General features: G+C 40.6%; 1 protein-coding gene and 1 non-coding gene across 2 annotated transcripts in view; both read left to right on the forward strand.

Annotated features, from left to right (window-relative positions):
* CCDC88C (coiled-coil domain containing 88C) overlaps nt 1-23,964 on the forward strand; it is a 1,480,266-nt gene that overhangs the window by 1,436,185 nt on the left and 20,117 nt on the right. The window contains exons 28-29 of the mRNA XM_044074709.1: nt 3,934-4,002; nt 6,264-6,574. Coding sequence (XP_043930644.1) covers nt 3,934-4,002; nt 6,264-6,574 — 380 coding nt within the window. The remainder of the gene's footprint in view (nt 1-3,933; nt 4,003-6,263; nt 6,575-23,964) is intronic.
* Nucleotides 8,705-8,786, forward strand: TRNAL-CAG. Its single transcript has one exon. It is a non-coding gene; the product is annotated as a tRNA-Leu (tRNA).

Below are 23,964 nucleotides of genomic sequence, written 5' to 3' on the forward strand. Positions count from 1 at the left end.
CTGTCTTCCATTTGTTATATTTTTTGTTTCTCACATTAATCAGGTATCTTATTCTTATGGAAGTATACCCCCCAGGTTGTATGCGTAGGTCCTGATGTTAAACACGTTTTTTTTTTTTTATCTTTTTGAACACAAACAATTTCTATTTCAAAACTTTCCACATTCGATCTGCAGTTTTTTTCCAATGAACACATCAGTCTAGTTAGTTTTACATAGTGACTGTTTTGCTTCCATATAATCTGTAATTAATCTTCTCTGCGTTCATTTAGATTTCAGTTTGACAGAATTATCTAGCAGCAAATTAATCTTTATAACCCCATGATCACTGCACATCAACAGTATTAAAACTTGATATGAACTAACAGTTATTTCTATAGGAACACAAACAATGTTTAGTATGTTCCATTTCCTGGTAGGTTTTTTACAATCTGAAGCACTTGTTCCTAAAAATATGTTGTGAAAAATGTCCTTACTAATGTCATTAAATCTATACTATTCCAGTATGTTTCTGGTAAATTTAAGTCCCCAGTTAATATTCTTCTCTCTTGTGTTTCATGCAAGAAATGTAGGAATTCATGTAGGTCATCTGCACTTGTGTTGGAAGGATAGCCTAATGGTTAAGGTGTTTGCCTTACAAACACAAGGTGCAGGATTTGAGTCTCACAAGGGATAATTGGCTAGGCTTAAAATGGCTCGCAAGAGCAGTTAGCTTAGTACTAATCTATGAACCTATGGTGTGTATACCCCAACAAATGTTATATGTCCAAGGGTTGTCTTTATTTTCACAGTTACAATCTATAGTATTGGTATTATCATTGAACATGTAATAATTACAGGTCTCATAACTATCTTTGATCCCTATCATAAAACCTCTACCTGATTTTTTGTAGAATGTCTGTTGCAGTAAAAACATTTATACCCTGACAGAACTGGGTTCCAGTCATTATTCTTTAACCATGTTTCACAAACAATAACATCATCAGTCTTGTGGAAATGTAGCAAATTTTCCAGTAAAAAACTTTATTATTAATACTCTTGGCATTAATAATCATCAGAGATGCAGCGAATGTTGCTGTTGGTGAACTGTTAAATTTTCAACCTGGCAAAAATCCTGCATAGTGTTTGGCAACTATTGCCAAATGTCTGCTGCAAAAATTCTCTTTCCTGATCTAGACAAATGCACGCCATCCTGTCTGAACATGTGTGCCCAAACTAGGCTTGGATGTTCTACACATTTCCATTTTTTAAAACAGGACATTTTTCTACGTTGGTATTTGTAGGTATTTATCCAAAAAATCTTTTCATTCACAGTGACCTGAATATCCTTTCTATGTGTGATCTGTAAAAAATATGTCCTAACACCAGTACAAGCTATACTATCTAAGAGGGCTGCAAATTGTCTGCTAACAGTCAGAGAGTCTGTGGATGAGATCATTTGTACCAACATGAATAAAAACATGTCCGTATTTCCTTACATTAAGACATTTTAAGGCTTGTCTCGCATCTTCTGTGTTTGCTCCTGGCAAGCATAACACTATTCGATGTTCATTATCTCCTCTGCACATGTAAATATCAGTTCCTCTAATAATTGAATCTCCAATTGCAAGAATATCTTTTCTGACCAGATCTGAAAAATCTTCAACTTCTAATACAGCAGTATCTATATAGATAGATGTATTTATATTTTGGACTGTAACTGATTGTGTTATTCTATTAGTAGGATTACCTTTATTATAAAGACTTTTTCTTTAGTTATTCCTTTGCCAGATGATTTGCTTGTCTTATTTTCCCAAGTCCTATAGTCATGATTTCCCCTTCAGTAATCTTTTGTGCATTACTGTGATTCATTTAGATATGATTTTGTTAACCAAAACATGGATCAACTGGACTATTTTCAGGTTAGTCCAGTTGTATGTTAATGCACAAGTTAGAGGTGACAAAGAACACATTCCAAAGAAAATCAAAGTTCAGTAAACATATTTCTGCCTATTCCACAGTTACTTACATTTCAGCACATCATGCATTCTCATGCACAGCATTGTGTTTTGTATAGTTATATTAATCAAGGACTGTTTGTCTGCCACACGTCCTTCTGTGGCTGTGAATTCTGACTTGAAAAATAATTAGAGGTTTCTGCTCCAGCCTGCCACATACATTACCTGTCAGAGGATACTTGCCACATACACAACTGTATCAGTGGATACCTGCCACATACATACCTCTGTCAGCAGATACCTGCCACATACACACCTGCATCAGTGGGTGTCTGCCACGTACATACCTGTGTCAGAGGATACCTGCCTCACAAATACCTGTGTCAGTCGGTACCTGCCACATGCATACACACCTGTGTCTGCGGATATCTACTGCATACCCGTGTCAGTAGATACCTGTCACATACATATGTACCTGTGTTAGTGGATACCTACCACATGCATACATACCTATGCAAGCGGGTACCTGCTGTATACATACCTGTGCCAGCGGGTACCGGCCACATACCTGAGCCTTCATTAGTTCATTGGGAAGTATAGGGAACATAAGAAATCACTGCTCCTTTGAAGGATTCCCGGAGGAATGAGGTGGGAGTAACCCTAATGTTATGATTTGGTATTACAATGACTGTAAGTGAAGATTGACTGAGGTATACGGTATTCTTACCCACGGCTGTATATTTTGTTGCCATTTTCCATTTACGTTGTAGATGTTTGTTTAGCCATAAGCAGGTCTTCCACACCCCTCCCTGCTTCACTAATCAGAGTAGTTGTAATCAGTAGACAATGTCTTTTGGGCTCTGGTTTGGCCAAATTTGAATCTTATGTTCTTGAAGAATGAATGTTTCCCTCGTGTCTGTCTTTTCATAGCATAAATGCACGTACAAGTTTAACTTGCCTGTGCCCAAATATTTGATATTTTTTTAAGAAAAATTTAATGTTGACATGCAAGTGTACTGGCACTAAAGATTATTTCGGGGACAGTCCTGGAAACAAGGATCTAAGTTAACTGACTTGGTCTTAGGATGGTACAGTATGTAGGTGTGAGCATATGATTGAACCGGTTTGTGAGTTTTTCCTTCAAAACGCCTTAAACCGCACTGATGTAGAACCAACAAAAGTAGGCGCACTGCAGACTTGTGACTGTTGAAATACAAGCTTCTTATCTACTTTGCAAAATGCTTGAGTTAATTTCAGTTCCTTCATTGTCTGAATGGACAGTCTGATAGCTGGTGTGTTACAAGTGTTCGATGTAGGGTAGGGTTTTAGGGCATAACTCTTCTGGCGTGAAGATGTTTGTTTATTATATTTTTATTTGTTAACTGTGGTAGAATACAAGTTGCAGAAGATTGATTTCATGTTCAGACCAGAAGAAAAAGAATGCGACAATTTGGTATATCAAATTCAAAACAGGGCCTTAGGTTACATTACGAGTCACAGTGACAATAATTTTACAAATTCAAAAATACAAAGCAGCCATTTTTGTTTGTTATGGAGTTAGTACATATGTGTAACAGTTACACACAATGCATACAAGGTGTTGAGATAATGAAGTTTCTCCTGCATGGTCATGGGACTGTCATACACTTAGGGACAGAAGATTATTAGTTTTAAATGTAATTTACAGTAAAAAGAAGAACAGTGATATAGTGCGGGAGACTATGTGATACGGTCTGAGGTAAATGTAGTACAGAAGCCTTGTACATCCTGTAGGTATGTCACTTGGAGGCCTTTAAGTCAGAAGGAGTTCAAGAAACTCCATCCTTCCTTCCTTCTTAAGTGAAGTTGCATTGTCCAAGTGTAAAGCAAATTATTTCTGCCAGTTTTGTCTGCATCAGTGTGCCTCTTGTCTGGTGTCTTAGGAAGCTACGCAGACAAGCAAGGCTGCTCTTTTTTAATGTGTTTTCTTATTCTCGTTTATTTCTTTAATGTATTGCAGGTGTTAGACCAAACAGCACAGAAAACAACAGGACTGCATCAAATAACAGCTCACCTCTTAGCCCAAAAGGTACTTTTCCATTTTCAAAAGTACTGTAGAGAATAGACAATTACATTTTTTCCAGTTTATTTTTCATTGGTGTTTTGTGTCTCTACTGCTGAAATGCATATTTGCATAGAATTAAACCTCATAGCTGAACCAATGTTCTTCTCATCAGTGTCCTGGATTTGTTGGAATTTACAGTGGCTTATATTGAAGCACAGTGACAGTTATTTACATTAGCTATCAGATGCTTTGATGAAGTTAGATGTACCTTGTGAGTGTAATGTTTGTAGGTGCATGTACATTCTGAGTGTAATGTTTGTAGGTGCATGTACCATCTAAGTGTAATGTTTGTAAGTGCATGTACCTTCTGAGTGTAATGTTTGTAGGTGCATAGGTTGCTGGGTTACTACTGTCTAGAGTGGTGGTATATCAACTGACTACATGTTATTCCGCGCCATAAGGGCTAGAGCAGTCATCCCAGTAGTGTATTTGCAACTTCTCATATATTCATCCAGGTAATGTTTAAAATGGGTTAGGATCTAATTTGTTTAATGTAGAGGGGGAGTTTTTCAAGAGGCAAATCTGTTCTTCCAGTAGGTTTTTCCTATACTGCAGTGGAAGTTTAGATCTCTAGTATGGGTGTTGGTGGTGTTACATGTTTTGCAAATTTATAGACTCGCACACAACAGGATTATTTGAGGCATTGTAAGCTATGCAGAGGTTCCCAGGCAGGAGTCTTCATTTTTACATCAAAAAGAGCTTTTAAGACTTGATTGGGGATGATTTATTTGGAGGGTATAGGTAATGTACCATATAGGAGAAGAGCTGGGGGGATGTTTGAGTTAAATTTGTGAGCTAATATATTAGTACGCTAGCTATGTCTTCAATTTTTGAGACAAGTAGTGTTATGAATCAACCTGGTACATTGCTAGGTATTCTTCTTAAGATTCCTAATGCACTTGAAGTACTAATGTCTGCCCTTATAAGTGGTGGCAGTTTTCATTTCATATTTAGACTTGGTGGATTTGATTTTTAAGTTCTTTATTTTGTTTAGTACAGCTTCAGAAATCCAAACGAGTTGACCACAAGCCCAAGGAAACTGATAAAATATGTAACTATTTAATGAAGCGCTTTTCGTCACCAAAAATATAGTAACTTCTTAAGATACCATCCAAGTTACAAATCACTTTTTTAAAAAAACTAAACTAAAAGCGCTTCATTAAATAGTTACATATTTTATCAGTTTCCTTAGGCTTGTGGTCAACTCGTTTGGATTTCTGTTTTTTTGTTTTTCACCAGTTTGTTTTTAGTACAGCTTCAGAACAGGAGGTTTTCGTGTTGTTAAGTTTAAGGATTTTTTTCTTTTGTTTAATAGTCTGTTAATACCAGGGGTTCACAAGGCAAGTCTGTTCCTAAATTTGCCATTATGTTTGGGGCAGATGGGGACCAATATCTTGATGCAGTCAATGAAATAACTATAGAATATCTCTGCAAATGCACTGGACTTAGCCACAGGGTCCTTGAGGAGAGGGATGCTTTTGAAATGTGACAGATGATCCATTAGTTGCTCGAGATAGTAGGGTTTGTGGGCCTGTTGTGTTGGTTTCCAATGGTGGAGGCGACTGAGTGTTAGTCATTCTAAACTAGTGATGGGGATACCTATAAGTGTACAACACAGCAACATAATGTTCGTGAATCCTAGATCAAGTACAATCCTCCCTGGTAGGAGAGAGCAGTAACTAGTGATGTGGATGGGTATTAATGTAATGTATAAAGTGTTGTGCATGTTTATTTGAAGTGTTACATGTTCTTCAATTTAAGCTTTGAATAATAACAGGAAATATGGAGAGAGATCCTCTCTGTAACTACATTTTATCAAGACCATATCAAGCACTGGAGGCTTCCATCAAAACTTGTTTACCTGTCCAAAGTTGTAGAATAGGTTGTATTCTGTTGAGGTGAAGTTCAGGAATTGTGTAAATGACTGTAAAGTTTAATTTTCAGTCATTATTGTGATAATTTGTAGCACATATATGGAGAGTGAAAAGAAATTCTCAGTATAAAACATTTAATAAAGCAAGATGACACTGTTCTATGTAGAAATTAAAAGAATACAGTAAGCCTGGCATAAAGTGCCATATTCCACAAAAATTTTGCATTTTCCCCATCTCAGTCCAAATTCAAAGTTTTCTGGTATTTTGAAGAAAGTCAGTGTTCTTGAAAGTAGTAGTATATGTAAATGTCTTATGTAAACTGTTTAAAGTGGAGTGCTTTACATTTTTAAGGTTCCTCGGATCATATTCCTGGCAGATCTGAGAGTCTGAGCAGTGACGATTTGGTACCAAGTCGAGACATGGCCGTTGTATCAAAGGATGGTTATCTCTATCGTTCAAGTTCGGCTTATGTAATTGCTGCCAGCAGTGGAAGGCAAGCACAGTCTCACTCTCAGAATGGTTTTGTGCCCTATGATCTACCTCAGAAGAGCTCGCCTGTCCCACATTGGACCCAGAAGCAAGCAAGGGCCTCCTCTCCAGGCAGTGAGATGGTGACATTGCAGGAATTTTTAGAAGAAAGCAACCGATTATCACCACCAAGTGTAAGTCTAATGGAGAAATTCATTTTTGTGATTATTTCATTGACTGTAGAATTCATAAAAAAAATTTAATTTTCCTTCCTGCAAAAAGCATGCAAGTCTCATATTCTGTAACTGTAATAGTTACAGCCATGCATTTATTGTAATGCTATTAATTTATACATTTATTTTAATGTGTCACTAGACAAAGTGTCAAAACTGTAAACTGAATAAAGTTTGTCCTACCAGGCACTGGAATGATTAAGTATGTCAAATATAAAACAAATACTAACACAGGGACAGTTGGGAATCCTGTCTCCAGGGATTGCATGTGATGATAAGAGAAGGTGAGTTGGTCTATAGGCAGGGGCCTGCTCAGTATGACCCAGTGTTATAATTTGCTTTTGCTAAATGTAGTCCAGGATGGTGCTATTCAAAACAGCTGTAATGTGTTTTTTTTTTTTTTTTAATTGTGCTAACTGCAGTCAGGAGTAATAATTCTGGAAAGGCCTATGCTGTTACTAGGGCTTGAGTAGATTGGTTTATGCAGTCAGGAGTAATAATTCTGGAAAGGCCTGTGCTGTTACTAGGGCTCGAGTAGATTGGTTTATGCAGTCAGGAGTAATAATTCTGGAAAGGCCTGTGCTGTTACTAGGGCTTGAGTAGATTGGTTTATGCAGTCAGGAGTAATAATTCTGGAAAGGCCTGTGCTGTTACTAGGGCTTGAGTAGATTGGTTTATGCAGTCAGGAGTAATAATTCTGGAAAGGCCTGTGCTGTTACTAGGGCTTGAGTAGATTGGTTTATGCAGTCAGGAGTAATAATTCTGGAAAGGCCTGTGCTGTTACTAGGGCTTGAGTAGATTGGTTTATGCAGTCAGGAGTAATAATTCTGGAAAGGCCTGTGCTGTTACTAGGGCTTGAGTAGATTGGTTTATGCAGTCAGGAGTAATAATTCTGGAAAGGCCTGTGCTGTTACTAGGGCTCGAGTAGATTGGTTTATGCAGTCAGGAGTAATAATTCTGGAAAGGCCTATGCTGTTACTAGGGCTCGAGTAGATTGGTTTATGCAGTCAGGAGTAATAATTCTGGAAAGGCCTGTGCTGTTACTAGGGCTTGAGTAGATTGGTTTATGCAGTCAGGAGTAATAATTCTGGAAAGGCCTGTGCTGTTACTAGGGCTTGAGTAGATTGGTTTATGCAGTCAGGAATAATAATTCTGGAAAGGCCTGTGCTGTTACTAGGGCTTGAGTAGATTGGTTTATGCAGTCAGGAGTAATAATTCTGGAAAGGCCTGTGCTGTTACTAGGCCTCGAGTAGATTGGTTTATTTTTTTGAGTTAGTGCTGTAATCCTTAAAGGTGGAGAGAGTGGCATGTTGTACTGAAGAGGACGATAGCTGATGGATCTTAAAATAAACATTAAAAATGAGGAGAAACATCACACCCATTTGTTACCAAAGATTTTAGTATAGTCCTTTTAAGATGTAATGAACTGGGTAGCACAGTGAGTTAGTATGGCTGCTTAACCACAACAGGAAATAGGAGATGCAATTAATCTGCCATGTGGTTTGCTCTTTCTGCAGTGATTTTTTTTCTTCAGCATGTTGCTTGCCTTTGGGAAGGATAGCTTAAGTTCCTAGGTTTGACTGTCAAGCTTGTGAGCTAAAATTATCAAATGCCTTGATTGCTGTAACCCCATTTTGATGTTTTATACTTCTGTCATGATTGTTTTTTAAGTAAGTTATTGATAAGCTACTCCATAAAGTGAGAAGTTAATTCAATGATTTTTGAAGGTGTTGCAGTGTGTTAGTTGTATTTCTTACTGCTGATTTTAATTTTTGGATCATGTTCCCTGATCGGATGTTAGCTAGCACAGAGGTGCATTCCGGAAAGATTTGCCTTTAGAGCTGGTGCCACTGGGCAGATGTTCTTCATGTTTCACTGTTGCAGTCATTACACTTGGGTTATCTTGCTGGCAGGCTACCCTCAGTCGGCCTGAATTCCAAAGTCTAGGTCTGGTGTCGGTTGCTGTCGTTTCTTCCCTGACGTCAGTGCACCAGGGGTATAAAAGTTGCAACAGACGCCATTTTCTTCAATCTTTCTTGCCGTGCGGTGCCCGAAGCATAAGCAGTTCACAAGTGCCGGTCAGCCGAGAGAGGTAGTGTGGCCGAGTGGTCTAAGGCACTGGATTCAGGTTCCAGTCTCTCTGGAGGCATGGGTTCAAATCCCGCCACTGTCAATTTAGGAATGTGAACAGCCGTCACGCATTTTAAAGAAGATGTAATTATACGATGTCATCGGACAGCCATCCGACTACCGGAATTCACAAGAAACGCACAGAAAAAGAAAAGGACAGACATCTGAGGTCCAAAACCGATGATGAGGCTTCTTCTAAGCCAGTCGCCGGTGCGCCAGTTCTCAGTGAGGTGCCTTCACAGCCCCTGACGCCCACTACTTTAGACCCGCAGGCCGCTACCAACTCCCATGTGGAGTTGCCTAGGCCACTGGAGGCTCAAGGTATTGGACCTTCGGAGACTATTCCCTCAGATGGGTCTGGAGCCGCTGAGTAGGCATCGGCTTCTGAGGGTGTTTTCAGACCAACTCAGTTATACATTAAAATGACTTCAGCTTCAAAGGCCAAAGACTAAAGCACCCTTAAAGACAAATAAACAAGTACAACAGCCTCATGGACAGGCCTCCATGCCCAAAAAACAGATTCTCAAAATGGCCAAAGAATTAATTACTTTGATCAGGGGTTCCTATTCCTCACCTGATAAAAGGCCTAGGCAAGAGACAGAATATGAATCTTCAGATCAGGTTTCCATTTCATCTGATTCCTCTTTGGATCAGGAATACTCTCCTCCCAATGAGGATTCTGATGCTGAAGAATCTATCCCTTCAGCCTCTCCTCCTGAAGATTACTCTTTTGGGGAAACCTTGCATACCATGAGGGAGCATTTCCACTGGGAGAGCCAAGATTTTTCAGAATCTAAGAAAAGGCTCAGATACTTCCTTTTACTACCACAACACAGGCCCCTAGCTATTCCACCTGTGTTAGACATTGTTGATGATGTATTTTTCAGAGTCCAGTCTGACCCCTGACTCCTTATCTCCAGCTCCAGTTAAGCCGGACAGGTACTACAGGGTTCCTGACTCTCATAAATTCCTTTTCAAAAACCCTGCTGCTAACCCAGAAACTATCTCTCACAGTCCCAAAGGAGTTGAGGCTTCCACTGCAAAAAACCCTACCCCCTCCGACAGGGATTCTAGGGCATTGGACAGATTGGGAAAAAAGATTTACACTTCCGCTACCTTGGCTATAAGGGCTTTAAATTGTCAGTTTCATATGCTCAAATGTCAGCAATATATTATGTCACTGCTTAAACAGAAAATGTTAACAAATTCTGAATGTGCAGAAAACAAAGAAATGCAGGATTTATTGCATGCAGCTGAACAAGTTGGAAAGCATACTTTGCAATGTGGTTTTGATTCTTTGGAGGCCTCCTGCACAGCCGCTGTTACGGGTTCTGTCATCCGGAGGCATGCTTGGTTAAAGGAACAAAGTCTGCCTGATCATGTCAAAGCAAAATTATTAGATGCCCCATTACAGCATGATACTTTGTTTGGTGTTAAAGCAGAATAGGTGTTAAAGAAAATGGAGGACAAAGCTAAATCTATGCAAACGGTTAAGGATTTCTTACAGGTTCAGCCTCCAAGATTTAGCAGACACTGGCCTACAAAGAATTGGTCCTTTCCAGTGTCAGACAGACCACAAAGGGGCAGATACAGACGCCCAAGAGGCAGATCCCAGCCCCAAGGTTCGTACAGGTCTAAACAATGGGATGCTTCTACCTCCAAAAGTGGAGAAGACAAATCACAGCCATACAGGAAACAGTCCCAATGACTTCCCCCTGCCTGCACCAAGCACTTATCTTCTGGCAGCACCTTTAGGGGGAAAACTAGCACTTTTTTCTCAAAACTGGCACATAACCCAGGACAAATGGGTCCTAGACATAGTGTCACAGGGGTACAAGTTTCACTTCCATACCCTGCCAAGGACAAACGGTTGGTCAGACCTGCCAAAACATCAATGGGCAGAGGCACAAAAGCAAGTCTCATCCCTCATGGACATGAGGGCCATTCAACACGTACCAGAGCAAGAGCAGGGACAAAGATTTTATTCAAGACTGTTCTTGGTACCAAGAAAGGACAAGACCTGGAGACCAATACTGGACCTATCTATTCTAAATACATTTCTGGATATACCAAAATTCAAAATGTTGACTCTACAGCAACTTCTGCCCATGCTGGGCAAGAAGGCTTGGCTTGTGACTTTAGACCTAAAAGAGGCATACCTACATGTCCCAGTCAGACAAACCTGCAGAAGATACCTCAGATTCAAAGCTGGCTCAATGCATTACCAATTCTCTGCACTGCCCTTTGGCTTATCTACTGCACCCAGGGTCTTCACAAAGTGCCTGGCACCAGTAATTGCATTCTGCAGACAAAGAGGAATACAAATATATCCTTACTTGGACGACTGCCTCATACAAGCAGAGAACAAGGACATTCTGCTACAGCATCTGGCGTTTGTAAAGAGATTTCTAACAGGCCTAGGGTACAAAGTCAACGAAAAGAAATCAAAACTAGCACCCTCTCAAGAAATAATATTCCTGGGTGCAAGCTTAAATACAACTGCCCAGATGGCTTATCTCACGCCAGACAAACAAAGGCAACTGACTACTTATTTCATCCTGTTGGCAACAATGGCCCAGTTATCTGCAAGAAAAATTCTGCAGGCTTTGGGCTTCATGGCATCCTGCATTCTACTAATTCCATATGCGAGACTGCATATGAAGAAACTTCAATGGTACCTAAAAAATGTTTGGACTCAACATTGCCACAGCCTGGAAACAATAATTACCCTCATTCCCTGCCTGCAACAGGAGTTTCGTTGGTGGGCGAAGGCTTGTCACCAGAACAAGGGACAGCCATTCACTTTACCCCCAGCCAGGCAGACATTAACAATGGATGCATCAGATTATGCCTGGGGGCCCACATGGCAGGAAGGAGGTATTCAAGGCACATGGTCCACAAACCAAATCTATCTACATATCAATCAAAAAGAGATACTAGCTGTTCAGAATGCCCTGACAGCCTTCAAGGACCTTCTACTACTGATAAAGACAGACAACATCACGGTCATGTGGTATATAAACAAGCAGGGAGGCACTCATTCTTACCCCCTATGCAGACTAGCCATGACTTTCTGGGACACAGAATTGACTTACCAAGTACATCTGCAGGCACAATTCCTGCCAGGAAAGATAAATACTCTGGCAGACAAACTAAGCAGAAACCTCATGGATTCCCACGAGTGGAAATTGGATCCACAAGTGTTCAGCATGATAACAAGGAAATGGGGATGCCTGGATATAGATCTATTTGCCTCTCCTCACAACTACCAACTAAAAAGATTCTGCACAAGGACTTATTACAGACAAGCATGGAAAGTGGACGCCCTATCTTTCAGCTGGAAAAGCTTAGCAGTATATACCTTTCCTCCACTGCCTCTCCTCCCCAAGGTACTCCTAAAGGTCAGACAAGAGAAGCCAAATATGATACTGATTGCCCCAGACTGGCCCCGCCAGCACTGGTATCCAATCCTAAGGAACTTGTCTCAATGCCCGACTTGGACCTTGCCTCAAATACCTCATCTACTATCCCAACAAAACAATCAGATCCTGCACAGCCAACTAAAGACCTTAAATCTGGCACCATGGCGGATAATGTAGTGATGCAAAACACACGTCTCACTAACGCTGTAATGGATGTCATTTTGGAGGCCAGAAGGCCTAGTACCAGAAAATCTTACGCTGGAAAATGGAAGAGATTCTGTGCTTGGAACCAGGCACAAGGAATTGACACAGCTGTACCAGATATTCCTCAGATTTTGCAATACTTAACTGAGATGCTGGACAAAGACCTATCCTTTTCATCAATTAACATTCATGCCTCTGCCATTTCGGCTTATTACAGTACAGAGCCACCAATCTTTTCTCATCCCTTGTTAAGGCAGTACCTCAGAGGAGCCAAAAATTTAAGGCCTCCGAGGAGATCACCAATACCAGCATGGGACCTCAGTTATGTTTTGGAAAAGCTCACTCTGCCTCCTTTTGAGCCAGCTGCTACAGCTGATATAAAGTTTTTATCTTGGAAAACAGCTCTGCTCCTAGCAATAACCTCTGCAAGACGAGTCTCAGAGCTACAGGCACTCATGGCTGTGGAACCTTTTATCATTTTTTGTCCAGACAGGGTTTCTTTGAGGACAAACCCGACATTTATGCCTAAGGTAGTGTCCAGTGTGGCCCTTAATCAAACTATTCATCTGCCTACTTTTTATCCAAACCCACAGAATAAGGGGGAGAGAATTCTGCATTCTTTGGACATACACAGACAGCTACACTTCTACTTGGACAGAACCAAAGCTTTCAGAAAAACAGAGCAACTACTAGTGGCATATGCTGCAGGATCACAAGGAAAGGCTATTTCAAAGCAGACTATTTCAAAGTGGATAGGCCACTGCATTCATTTCTGCTATTCACAACATGGCAAGCCAGTGCCTAAGGGCATTAGGCCACATTCAACCAGAGCAGCAGCCACTTCAGCAGCCTTCCTCAGGGGAGTACCAACCAAAGACATTTTAGAGGCTGCTACCTGGAGTTCAGTGCACACCTTTACAGAGCACTATCATTTACTACTCTACTCTAAATCTAGGGCAGGCTTTGCCACTGCAGTTCTGCAGGACCTCATAGCCGCTCCTAATGCTATTTAGTTCCATCCTCCCAACCATAGCTTTGGGATTCTACCCAAGAGTAATGACTGCAACAGTGAAACACTAAGAACATAGTACAGTTGTGTACACTTACCATAAATGTAGATGTTCGAGTGTATTCACTGTTGCAGTCCAGGTTACCCACCCAGCATCCTCCATATCTTTGCTGCAACTGATCTGCACTTCTCTAATCTATACATCCTATGTGGTGTATTTGCTTGTAGATGAAGGTATTATACATTTTGGTACATGCATGTTTTATTGGCATATTTTTAGCCTACCCTTTTGGGGGCACCTGACATCTGGGGCAAGAAAAACTGAAGAAAATGGCATCGGCTGCATCTTTTATACCCCTGGCGCTCTGACGTCGGGGAGGAGGCGACAGCAACCAACGCCGGACCAGGACTTTGGAATTCAGGCCGACTGCGGGTAGCCTGCCAGCAGGATAACCCCAAGAGTAATGACTGCAGCAGTGAATACACTCGAACATCTCCATTTATGGTAAGTGTACACAACTGTACTTTCCCCAGACTGCCACACCCTCTCAACCCAAAGTTGAGGACTAAAAAAAAGTCTTTACTCCCAAAGTTGAGGACTGTATCAACATTAATTTAAAAAGTTGTGAGATCACCTGCCGCTTCATGAATACCAGTAATGCACTCACATCCATTGGTAACTGCTGATTGTACCCTCCTAATAGCTTGTGCCTGGGGCAGTTGCACCCTTTAGCTTGCCTCGTTTATTGCTTTGATTGCCTTATAGATCAGAGAGAAGTTGTCATGCATCACATGACTTTTTCAGTCACTTATTGCAGGAAAGTGCCTACATTAAGTGCTAAAAGAAAGTGCTAGAACTAACCCACTGAGTTTTTTTTTGAAGAACCTGTTTGGTTATCACATCCCAAAACAAGGTCACCATGGTCTGTCCATCTGTTGTCTTGATCTCTTTAATGATGCAGCATAGATGGCACAGCTTTAACGGTGGTACTTTGTCATGACAATTGTAGCTCAAGGCCTTTTTGTTTGGTACTGCTTTATAGTGATATAATCAGAGGAAGGGCAAAGGGAAAGAGCTTTGACTGAAGGAATGTTTATAGGGCCATTAGTCAAAAATCACACTAGGCAAGGTAGGTAGATGCAGGTTAAAAAAAGGAAATCAAACTTTAAGGACACTCCTTGATAAGTTCTAAAATTAGTTTTGTCCTCTTAACCAATGTACAGTCAGCATCTTTTTATTTTATTTTTTTACATTTCCATACTCAGTTGTGCATTTGTGACAACACTTGTTCTGATGTCTTGTGTTAACTGCCTAATTTATCCTTTTTTGCTGTTGGCACAGTTTATCTGTTGCCAATAAAAGTTGCTGCATTTGCATGCCTTTTCATGTCAGAAGATTTTCTGAATTTGAGCACCTGAATCATACAGACCTCAGGAGGGATATTGCCAGGCTAGTAGGAAGGTCCCTGTTGATGATCATTGAGTGGGTAAGAGTTTCTACACTGAAGATTTTCTTGGGATGTTGCCCTTCCAGATGTGCATTGATATTTCTCTCAACCTCCCTAGCTTTTCAGAAATGGGGATTATCCCCTACTAGTGGGCGGGATCAGTCCTATTTGAATGGTTCCCTCTGTGATGGATTTCAGGCTTTGGAGAGGCACAACTGTGGTCCCCACCTTAAGCAGCCAATCCTCAGGTGCTGATGCTGTCTTTCTCCTGTTTGATAGGGTATAGAGTTCTTCTTCATCCATCTTAATTGTGGAGAGCAGGTTTATGAGTCATCTGGTCATGGATCAGATAAATGTAGGGGTTGAAACTTTCAGCCCTGTGATTCTTATTTGAGCTGGTTGGTCCTGGTTCGGGAGAAGCCATTATGTTAGTCCATAACAGGATTCACAGCTATGAGAGATCAAGCATTTGACTTTTAGCTAAAGTCAAGAGTCTCAAGTATCACATTTCACCCTTAAAGACTTTAGATTAATGGTGTCCTCCTTTCCTATACAAAGTCCCATTTGAGGTTGATGCCTAGCATGTGCCAGCTTTAAGCTCATGTGAGCCATGCTGCGGTACTTGTTCTGTAGTTTTCAGGGTATGAGGGTGAGTTGAAGAGGCCTTTATAACCACAAGTAAAACCTCAGAGACCTTGGGGTGACCATCTTTCATTGGAGGCTTTTTCACAAAGGCAGTTTGCCTTACTTTTGTTGTAAGTTGTAGCTGAGAACCTCTACCACTGGACTATGTTTCATCCTCTTCAGGGGCTATTTTTGTGGATGTTTCCTTGGAAACCTGGGGCACCCTTTCTCCATCACTGCTGCCCACAAGACAGCTGATATCTTATATGGGCACTTGGCAGTTTGGACTGATTGTTTAAGCACTTTAGAGCTGACATAAAAATGATTTTAGCAGACCTGCACTGCTTCCAGACATCATGATTTATTTCCCACTGACTGGCAGACAGTGTGATTCAAGTGTCATTTTCTGTGCTTTTCATCACTTTTAGTTCAAGTTATAGTTACTGTTGCTGGAGTCTGTCACGGCAGTGCTTTAGGCCCTTCCTGAATCTAGGAACCAAAGGGATCTATCCTTGATGCTGTCTGTAGTTTCTCTAATTTGCTGATGCGACCCACTTGCATTTAGATGTCATGAATGGTACGAACACGGTGCTAGATTTGGCTTTGTGCCTGGTCAGAACAACATAACTGTGACTCTTCTTGGGCTTGAGTCAGTCCGCTGCTAGAATTTTCCTTTAGTAGTCTGTAGCTGTTTGGGAAAGGAATGGTAATCCTTTGTGCAGTCCTCTTTTTCATCATATTTCTGTTCCCTCTATCTCTGTTGTCATTCTTCCAGCTAAAGGAAAATGATCCACATGTGTTTTAGGTACAAGACCAGGTAATCTCCTGTCTCTCTTCTCATTGGTTGCCCTTAGAATTCTCTAACTGGCTTATGCCTGTGGCTCAGTCTCTGGCTTGTTCATTAGAAGTGAGAGATATAGAGACTGTCCTTGTTCACCCCCACCAGGAGAAAGTCCTGTTAACAATTTGAAGATTGATGGGGGTTGCACCTGTTCACTTGCTACCATCTTCTTTTCCCATTGCTGCACTGGCTTCCCTCATGAATGCTTGCCTTTATGTGAAGCACTCCCAGATGTGAGCAACCTGACTGTAATGGAGGCGCCTCTTTACCTGGGGGGAAGAGAGGCTCATTTATTCAACCTGTGACAATTCTTGTCTGGTTCTTTGACAGTTTTCTTTTCTGTTAATAAGCATTAGGTCCATTTTCTTCCCCCTTTTGGGGATATAGGGGGGAGAGACAGGACCCCTGGAATACTTGCCTGTTTGATTTGCTTAGCCTTCCTGTGATTCTTCCCATCATTGTGGTTGTGTTTTGCCTGGTTTGTGAGCATGGCTTTCAATCTACTCATCCACATGAGGTTATCTAGTTGCTGGCCACGGTCATAGCTAAGAACTTCTCTTTCTCATGCTGTTGCCCTTCCCTTTGTGGAGAACCATCATTGTCTAGGTTTGAGAGCTCAAGAAGTGGGTGCAGTCTAGGTTTCCTTGGTGTCTGTAGTGATTTTATTGATTTCAGTGCTGCCATCTCCCATTGGGTGCTGTAACATCCCTGCACTACAACTTTGTTGTGGTCTAGCATTCCATGTGTTATGACTTCATGTTACTAAGTGGGTGGTTGAGGCCCAGGTTCGGTGGCACTGAAGGTGAATGATTATTCCCTGTTGTGGTTTCTCCCAGTGCCATTGTTGGTTGGTTACTGACTCACCTAGGCTCCCCCCCCTTTTTTCTGGGACCCGGAGGTTGTGCTTCAGGCTACCCTGGTAGTGGAGTATATGTTGATGGGGGCTCCTCAAGCTTGGCTCAGCTGATCCACAAATCAGTTACATGCTGTAAGTAAAACGCAATATGCCAATTCCCCATTGCCAGTTCTAAGTAAATTTTTTTGTAGAATTATACAAGGAAACCAGTACAAATCGATACTGTTTCCTCCTTAAGGACTGAAATGCAGCTTGAAAGGGACACCCCATGTTGCCAGTGATGGTAAAGAGAGTTCTGGTTGTGGCATGTTTTCATTGACAAATCAGTTTGTTGTTCTGGAGAAGTATGTATGGATTTTACTTTATCTCAGATTTAAAAGGATCATAGGAGGTTACTAGGCTAATGGCCTTAGACCCTTTTTAAGCCCAACTATTCATGCCCCAGTTTTCCCAAGTATCAATCCCCAAGGACTAGAATGGCTTTAGTATATGCCTGTGCCCTAGAACATCTGTAAGCTGCCCTTGTACATAAGAGACATGGGTGAATTTGCGATTTCCTATCCATTGGTTCAAGTTGTGTTTGAGTAGACTTAGGGAAGCATTCTAATTCACATAAATGGGGAGTCTGTTCCAGAGAAGGGTAATCTCTGAGACGTACCTGTCCTTCCAACATGTCTTGTTTGTCACAGATGAGGTTTAGGTCCTTAGATCGGCTAATTCCACTGCTGTTTGTTTTGTGAATATGTAGCAGATCCATCCGAGCTGGATCAGAGAATGCCTTGTAGGTTGGGTATAAATCATCCCTGAGTAGTCTGTAGGAGACCGAGTACAGGGACAAGACTTTGAGGTGGTCTGATTAAGACATGTTGTTTACACCCTGTATTCTTTTAGTGAGGAAACCCTGTGGTTACTGCATTTGTTTGCTCAAGTGCATGCAGAATGGTGCATTTTGCCTCTTCCCCACAACCAGTTACACCTTCTTCCACCTATCTTACAGGCCCTGCTCAACCAAGGCACAGTAGAGACAGTTCCCCTTCATTTTTTAGGGAGGGGGTTCTACTCCAGGGTTTTCCTGGTTCCTCATAAAGGAGGACAGTGGAGATCCATGCCAGATCTTTCCCAGTTCTACACCTTTTTTAAGGTACCCACTTTCAGAATACTGTCTTTTCAGACCCTTATTGTATTTATCCTTCCTCAGGCCTTTCTAGTGTCTCTGGACCTGAAGGATGCCAACCTGCACATTCCCAAACACCCATCCTGCAGGAAGCTTCTGAGGTTCTGTACTGGCTCATCACACTTTTTTTCTGCTTTGCCATTTGGATTTTCTACTGCTACCAGAGTTTTCACAAAGTGTCTAGCTCTGTTAATAGCCATCTGCAGGACTGATGGAATACAGATATTCCCTAACCTAGATGATTTGCTGAATCAGAAGAAGTCATAAAGCTGGTACAAAACTACCTATGCAGTCACACAGGACTAGACCTCAACAGGGTACTCACCCTCAGGATTTTGTCAATTTTTTCTCTTTTGAAGGGTCCATTTACCACCAATTCAAAGGGGTGGCTATGGAGGTGAAGATGGCACCCACTAATGCCAACCTGGTACTTAGCTCCTAGAAAGCCGACATGCTCACCAAACTAGATGGGTACAAAAATATCTGTCTTTACAGACATTTTATTCACAACATATTCTTCATTTGGAAAGGCTCCCTCAAAGACCTCAAACTGTTTCTTAGCGAAATCAGCAATAGCATTGACTTCCTAGCCTTTACCATGTCTGGCATTTGCACCTCAGTGGATTTCTTAGACATAGCCATCTCTGTGGATACAGAATCCAAAATGTTTTCCTCGGCCATTCACAGAAAGACCACTCTTAGAAACAATTACCTTGACTTTAACAGTAAACACGCCATGTTCATTAAAATAAATATCGTAAAGGGACTATTTGTGAGGCTGAGCCGAATCATCAGTGACGATCAGCTGTTTGTAAAGGAATGCAACTTCCTGAAATGGTTGTTCACTGATAAACACTACCCAGTTGAACTGGTCCAATCTTGCCGACCAAGTAGCAGGCAACAGGTACACCCGCCACCTACCCATTCTCAAATGTGGGTTCAACAGAAAGCCTAGAGATGGCAACTCTAACCAATCCCGCTTCCCCCTACCCATCCCTCTTGATGCCAACAACATTAGAAACACCCTACTAGACAACTGGAGCATCATCCAGACAAGCCCCAAGCTTAGCAAAGCCCTTGGGCACTTCCTGACTTTTTGCTACAAAAATACTAGATCCCTCAAAATGCTTCTTGAGCTAAAAGAGAAACCTAGTGAGCTACTAGCAACAGAAATTCCAGGCACTTAGCTCTGCAAATACTGTGTTTGCTGCCGCTACATTGCCACTGGTGTCAAGCTCACCTTAGCAGCCCAGGAGTTTCACTGATCATTCCATCACAGCTGCTACTGCAACACCACCAACATGGTATATCTCACAGTCTGCTGCACCTGTAACTCCTTCTACATTGGGAAGACCACCCAGAAACTGAGTGACAGAGTTAAAGAACACTTGCAAGCTATCAGGAGAGCTGATAGCTCTAATGCTTTAGCCAGACACAGTAGTAGTTGTTGGATAAAGTGTCCACGTTCGATGGAAATGTTAACCCTCTACTGGAGGTTAGGGAATTAAAATGGCAAATAAAACTTAGAGCAGATGTAACCCTGGGTCTCAGTGAAAGCTGAACATAAAATGTGCACTTAAATGGAATAGGTAGGTAGTGACAGCCCCTACCGCATCACTGCTACATCATCACTTTGTCATATGTCAGTCATACCAGCCTTATTTAATAGCACTGTTCTAACTGAATTTTAGATTTCTGATTAAGTTCAACGTTCAATAAATCATAGCGAACGAAAGCACTTAAATCTATTTCTAGTGTCCGAGTTGTTCTTTGCTGCATAATCCACAAGGTTTTAATATGTACATATACATATATATATTTTCTTTAAAACAAAATATTTAGTGATCTACTAATGTATATTTATAAATACCTAAAAATAATAGACTTCATAGCTTAGCTGTTCAAATGTTCACGACACTAGAAATAGAAATGTTGTCATTCAACCCAAGGTGTGTATACCTGCATCCAATTTGAGTTGCCAGAATGACTCCTTGTACTCTATCCTGGTCTCCCAGGGTCCACCCCTTTTCCTAATGGGCACCTGATAAAGTACAAAAAAAAAAAAAACAATTACTTGATAAACACAACTTTGTATGTCTATATAAAGCTGTAGATTCATTACCATGATCCACATCGTTAATGTGCTCATAAATACATTTTTTAAACATCTTTCTGTTTTAACAACATAAAAACTTGAGCAACCCACACTGAACCAAATAAAGTTTACCCCTTTACTGTTGCAATTAAAAGGTCTGTAGATTTTATTGCCAAATCTCTTGCCTCTGTATAAATTTCCTCTCTGTGTTGTTTAAATAGCAACATTGATTACAAAACCCACACTTAAAAGTGCCAGGCTTTTTATTATTCTTTAAACTATTCCATGTCCTTCTATTTCTATGTTGCAGTATTCTTGGTGTGGGATTTCCTGCCTTCAGGCAACCCGTATGTCGGCTCCTATACAAAAGCTTCAGCTTGGCTGTTGCAGCTGCGTGGAATGTCACACGTAGGGCCATAAACCAGGGACCCTATGTGTGACGTCTGCACGCACAATCCTCAGAACTTCATCGTTGAAAGGTATTCGTCAGGAGAAGGGTACAAAAAAAATTTCCACAGCATTGGATATACCATGGAGCACAGTGAAGGCAGTCATCAAAAAGTGGAGAAAATGTGGGATAACAGTGATGTTGCAAAGAACTGGATGTCCTTCCAAAACTGATGAAAAGACAAGATGAAAACTGGTCAGGGAGGCTGCCAAGAGACCTACAGCAACACTGAAGGAGATGCAGGAATTTTTGGCAAGTACTGGTTGTGTACTACATGTGACAACAATCTCCCATACTGTCCATATGTCTGGCCTATGGGGGTAGGGTTGCAAGATGGAAGCCTTTTCTTACACACAAAAACATCCAGGCCTGGCTAAAATTTGCAAAACAATACATCGTCCCGCAAAAGCATGTTGGGAAAATGTGTTATGGTCTGATGAGACCAAGGTTGAACTTTATGGCTGCAATTCCAAAAGGTACGTTTGGCGCAGAAGCAACACTTTGCATCGCCAAAAGAACACCATCCCCACGGTGAAGCATGGTGGTGGCAGTATCATGCTTTGGGATTGCTTTTCTTCAGCTGGAACTGGGGCATTAGTCAAGGTGAAGGGAATTATGAACAGTTCCAAATACCAGTCACTTTTGGCCCAAAACCTTCAGGTGTCTGCTAGAAAGCTGAAGATGAAGAGGAATTTCACCTTTCAACATGACAATGACCACAAGCATACATCCAAATCAACAAAAGAATGAATTCACCAGAAGAAAATTAAAGTTTTGGAATGGTCCAGCCAGAGCCCAGACCTCAATCCAATAGAAAATCTGTGGGGTGACCTGAAGAGAGCTTTTCACAAGAGATGCCCTCGCAGTCTGACAGATTTGGAGTGCTTTTGCAAGGAAGAGAGGGCAAATATTGCCACATCAAGATGTGCCATGCTGATAGACTCTTACCCAAGAAGACTGCATGCTGTAGTTAAATCAAAAGGTGCTTCAACAAAGTATTAGTTTAAGGGTGTGCACATTTATGCAACCAGCTTATTGTACGTTTTTTTTTTTTTATATTTTTTTCCCCTAGCAGATTTGTTTGTTTTTCAATTGAATTGTACAGGTTATAGGTCACACTAAAGGTGGGAAAAGTTTTGAAATCATTTATTGTGGTCTCATTTTTTATATCACAAAAAACTGACATTTTAACAGGGGTGTGTACATGTTTTATATCCACTGTAACTTAATTTTTATTGGGTTTAGTAACTCTTTCTGTACTATTGATTCTTCGACCCAGACCTTATGGTATTTTGCTCGCAGCCATGTGGTTTTACTTATTTGTATTTTACTGAGTGCTGGATTTTTTATGTACTAGTAAAAGTTCTTGCACAACTGTACTTTCTGCCTAATGGTTACCTTATCATTTTATCAATGCAGGATTTTATTTGACAAAAAGAAATTAGCATGTTAAACTGGGTAATGCAGTACATGATTTGAGCAACCATATTCTGTACTTAATGGTTCTTCTTCAGCTTTATAATCACTCATATTCCTTTCCAGCGTAGGCACAGCTTAAATGAAAATGAATTGATTTCATTGCAGCAGTTTCTGTTAGAAGCTGATGCTCTATACACTGATGGTTACCAATCGGACAATCACCGACTGTCATTCAAGCTTGCATTCGGACTGGAGAATCACAATGAAGTCCTAAGATGCAAGACAGACAAGTATAAAAGAAGAGCAGTTTCCCTTTACGTACCTCGGGTATCCATTGGCATTAGTATTTAAAATTCACACGCACAAAAAAATGTTTGGTCACTTTAAGCATGTTTTCATTTATCATTATATGTATAATGTGCTCTTCTGTTGGACAGTAAGCAGGTTTATATTGTAACTTAACAGAACCAATGGCAGTAGTTAGTCGTTAAGTTTACTTGGCATATTCATGTCCCAGCTGTAATTTAAACACTTTATTTTCTATTAATTTCACTGCCAAAACATTGACTGTCTACTATATTAATATGCATTGCTTTGTCCTTGCATTCTTGTCCTGGTAATTTATTTAGTACATTAGTATGCACATAACACAAAACGTGAAAATCAGATTGGGCTTTGATATTTATAGCCATTATTAGTAATGACTTAGAAGTAAATTGAATCTCTACAGCAGGAACTTACAATTTTGATATTTTAGTATTATGAATTACCCCCAGAATGATGATTTAACGAGTCTCTGTCTGTGTCACCCTGTCACTCTCTGGCTAGCCTGGAGTTTAGTTTTGTTATTACATTTGAACTATAGAAGCCAAGTCCTAATTAATTTCTGAAGCATTTTATTTATCATTATATTAAATAAAATGCTTAAATGGTTAAAGTGGTTAGCCTGAATTTAGCATTATCCAGATATGAAATAGCTTATTAAATATTATTTGCAGTTCTGCATCAATCATGCAGCTTTTTTTCTAATTTTGAACACATTTCTTAACCGTTATTGATGCCTCAAAGTGAGTACTTGCTGAAATGTGCTTGATAAAATCAAGTCTGAAATTGTGCTGCTGTTTGCTGTCTGATGGGAGGACACAATGTATTCAGTAAGTTTGTGCAATGTACTAAGTTACTGTTTACTTGCCTTGAGAGTAAAGAAAAAAAAATCACTGTCTAACCAATAGTAGTGCACCTTTCCTGGGTTTACATTATGAGCACCCTGTTTCAGCTAACGCACTTTTCAGCATGAGGATTTTCTACATGAGCTGTATTTTATGGTTCTAAACTGCTTGATGACTGCTTGCAGTGTCAGATTGTTCTGGAAAAAACTTAGATCTGTGGTAGTGTGTAGTTTTGATTGAAATGATGAAAGCAGTCAACTAGCAAGTTACAGGTTTCTCTTTTATGGTATTTTACTTGACTGTATCCCTAGTATTTGTTTTATTCTGTGTACTGGAACAAGCATTTACCGAAGTATTGATACAGTGAAGCTTTAAAATGTGATAAAAAAGTTGGCATTTATATGAGACAGAGAGGTATTGATGGTTTAAGTATTTAGTAATCCATAAAGCATCGGTACATTTTTAAGGCACAAAATATTTATTTGTTTTGAGACAGTTATGTAGTCATCATT

Source organism: Protopterus annectens, chromosome 6.part0 (genome assembly GCF_019279795.1).
Source record: "Protopterus annectens isolate FY-2018-M chromosome 6.part0, PAN1.0, whole genome shotgun sequence".
In the NCBI taxonomy this organism is placed as follows: Eukaryota; Metazoa; Chordata; order Ceratodontiformes; family Protopteridae; genus Protopterus; species Protopterus annectens.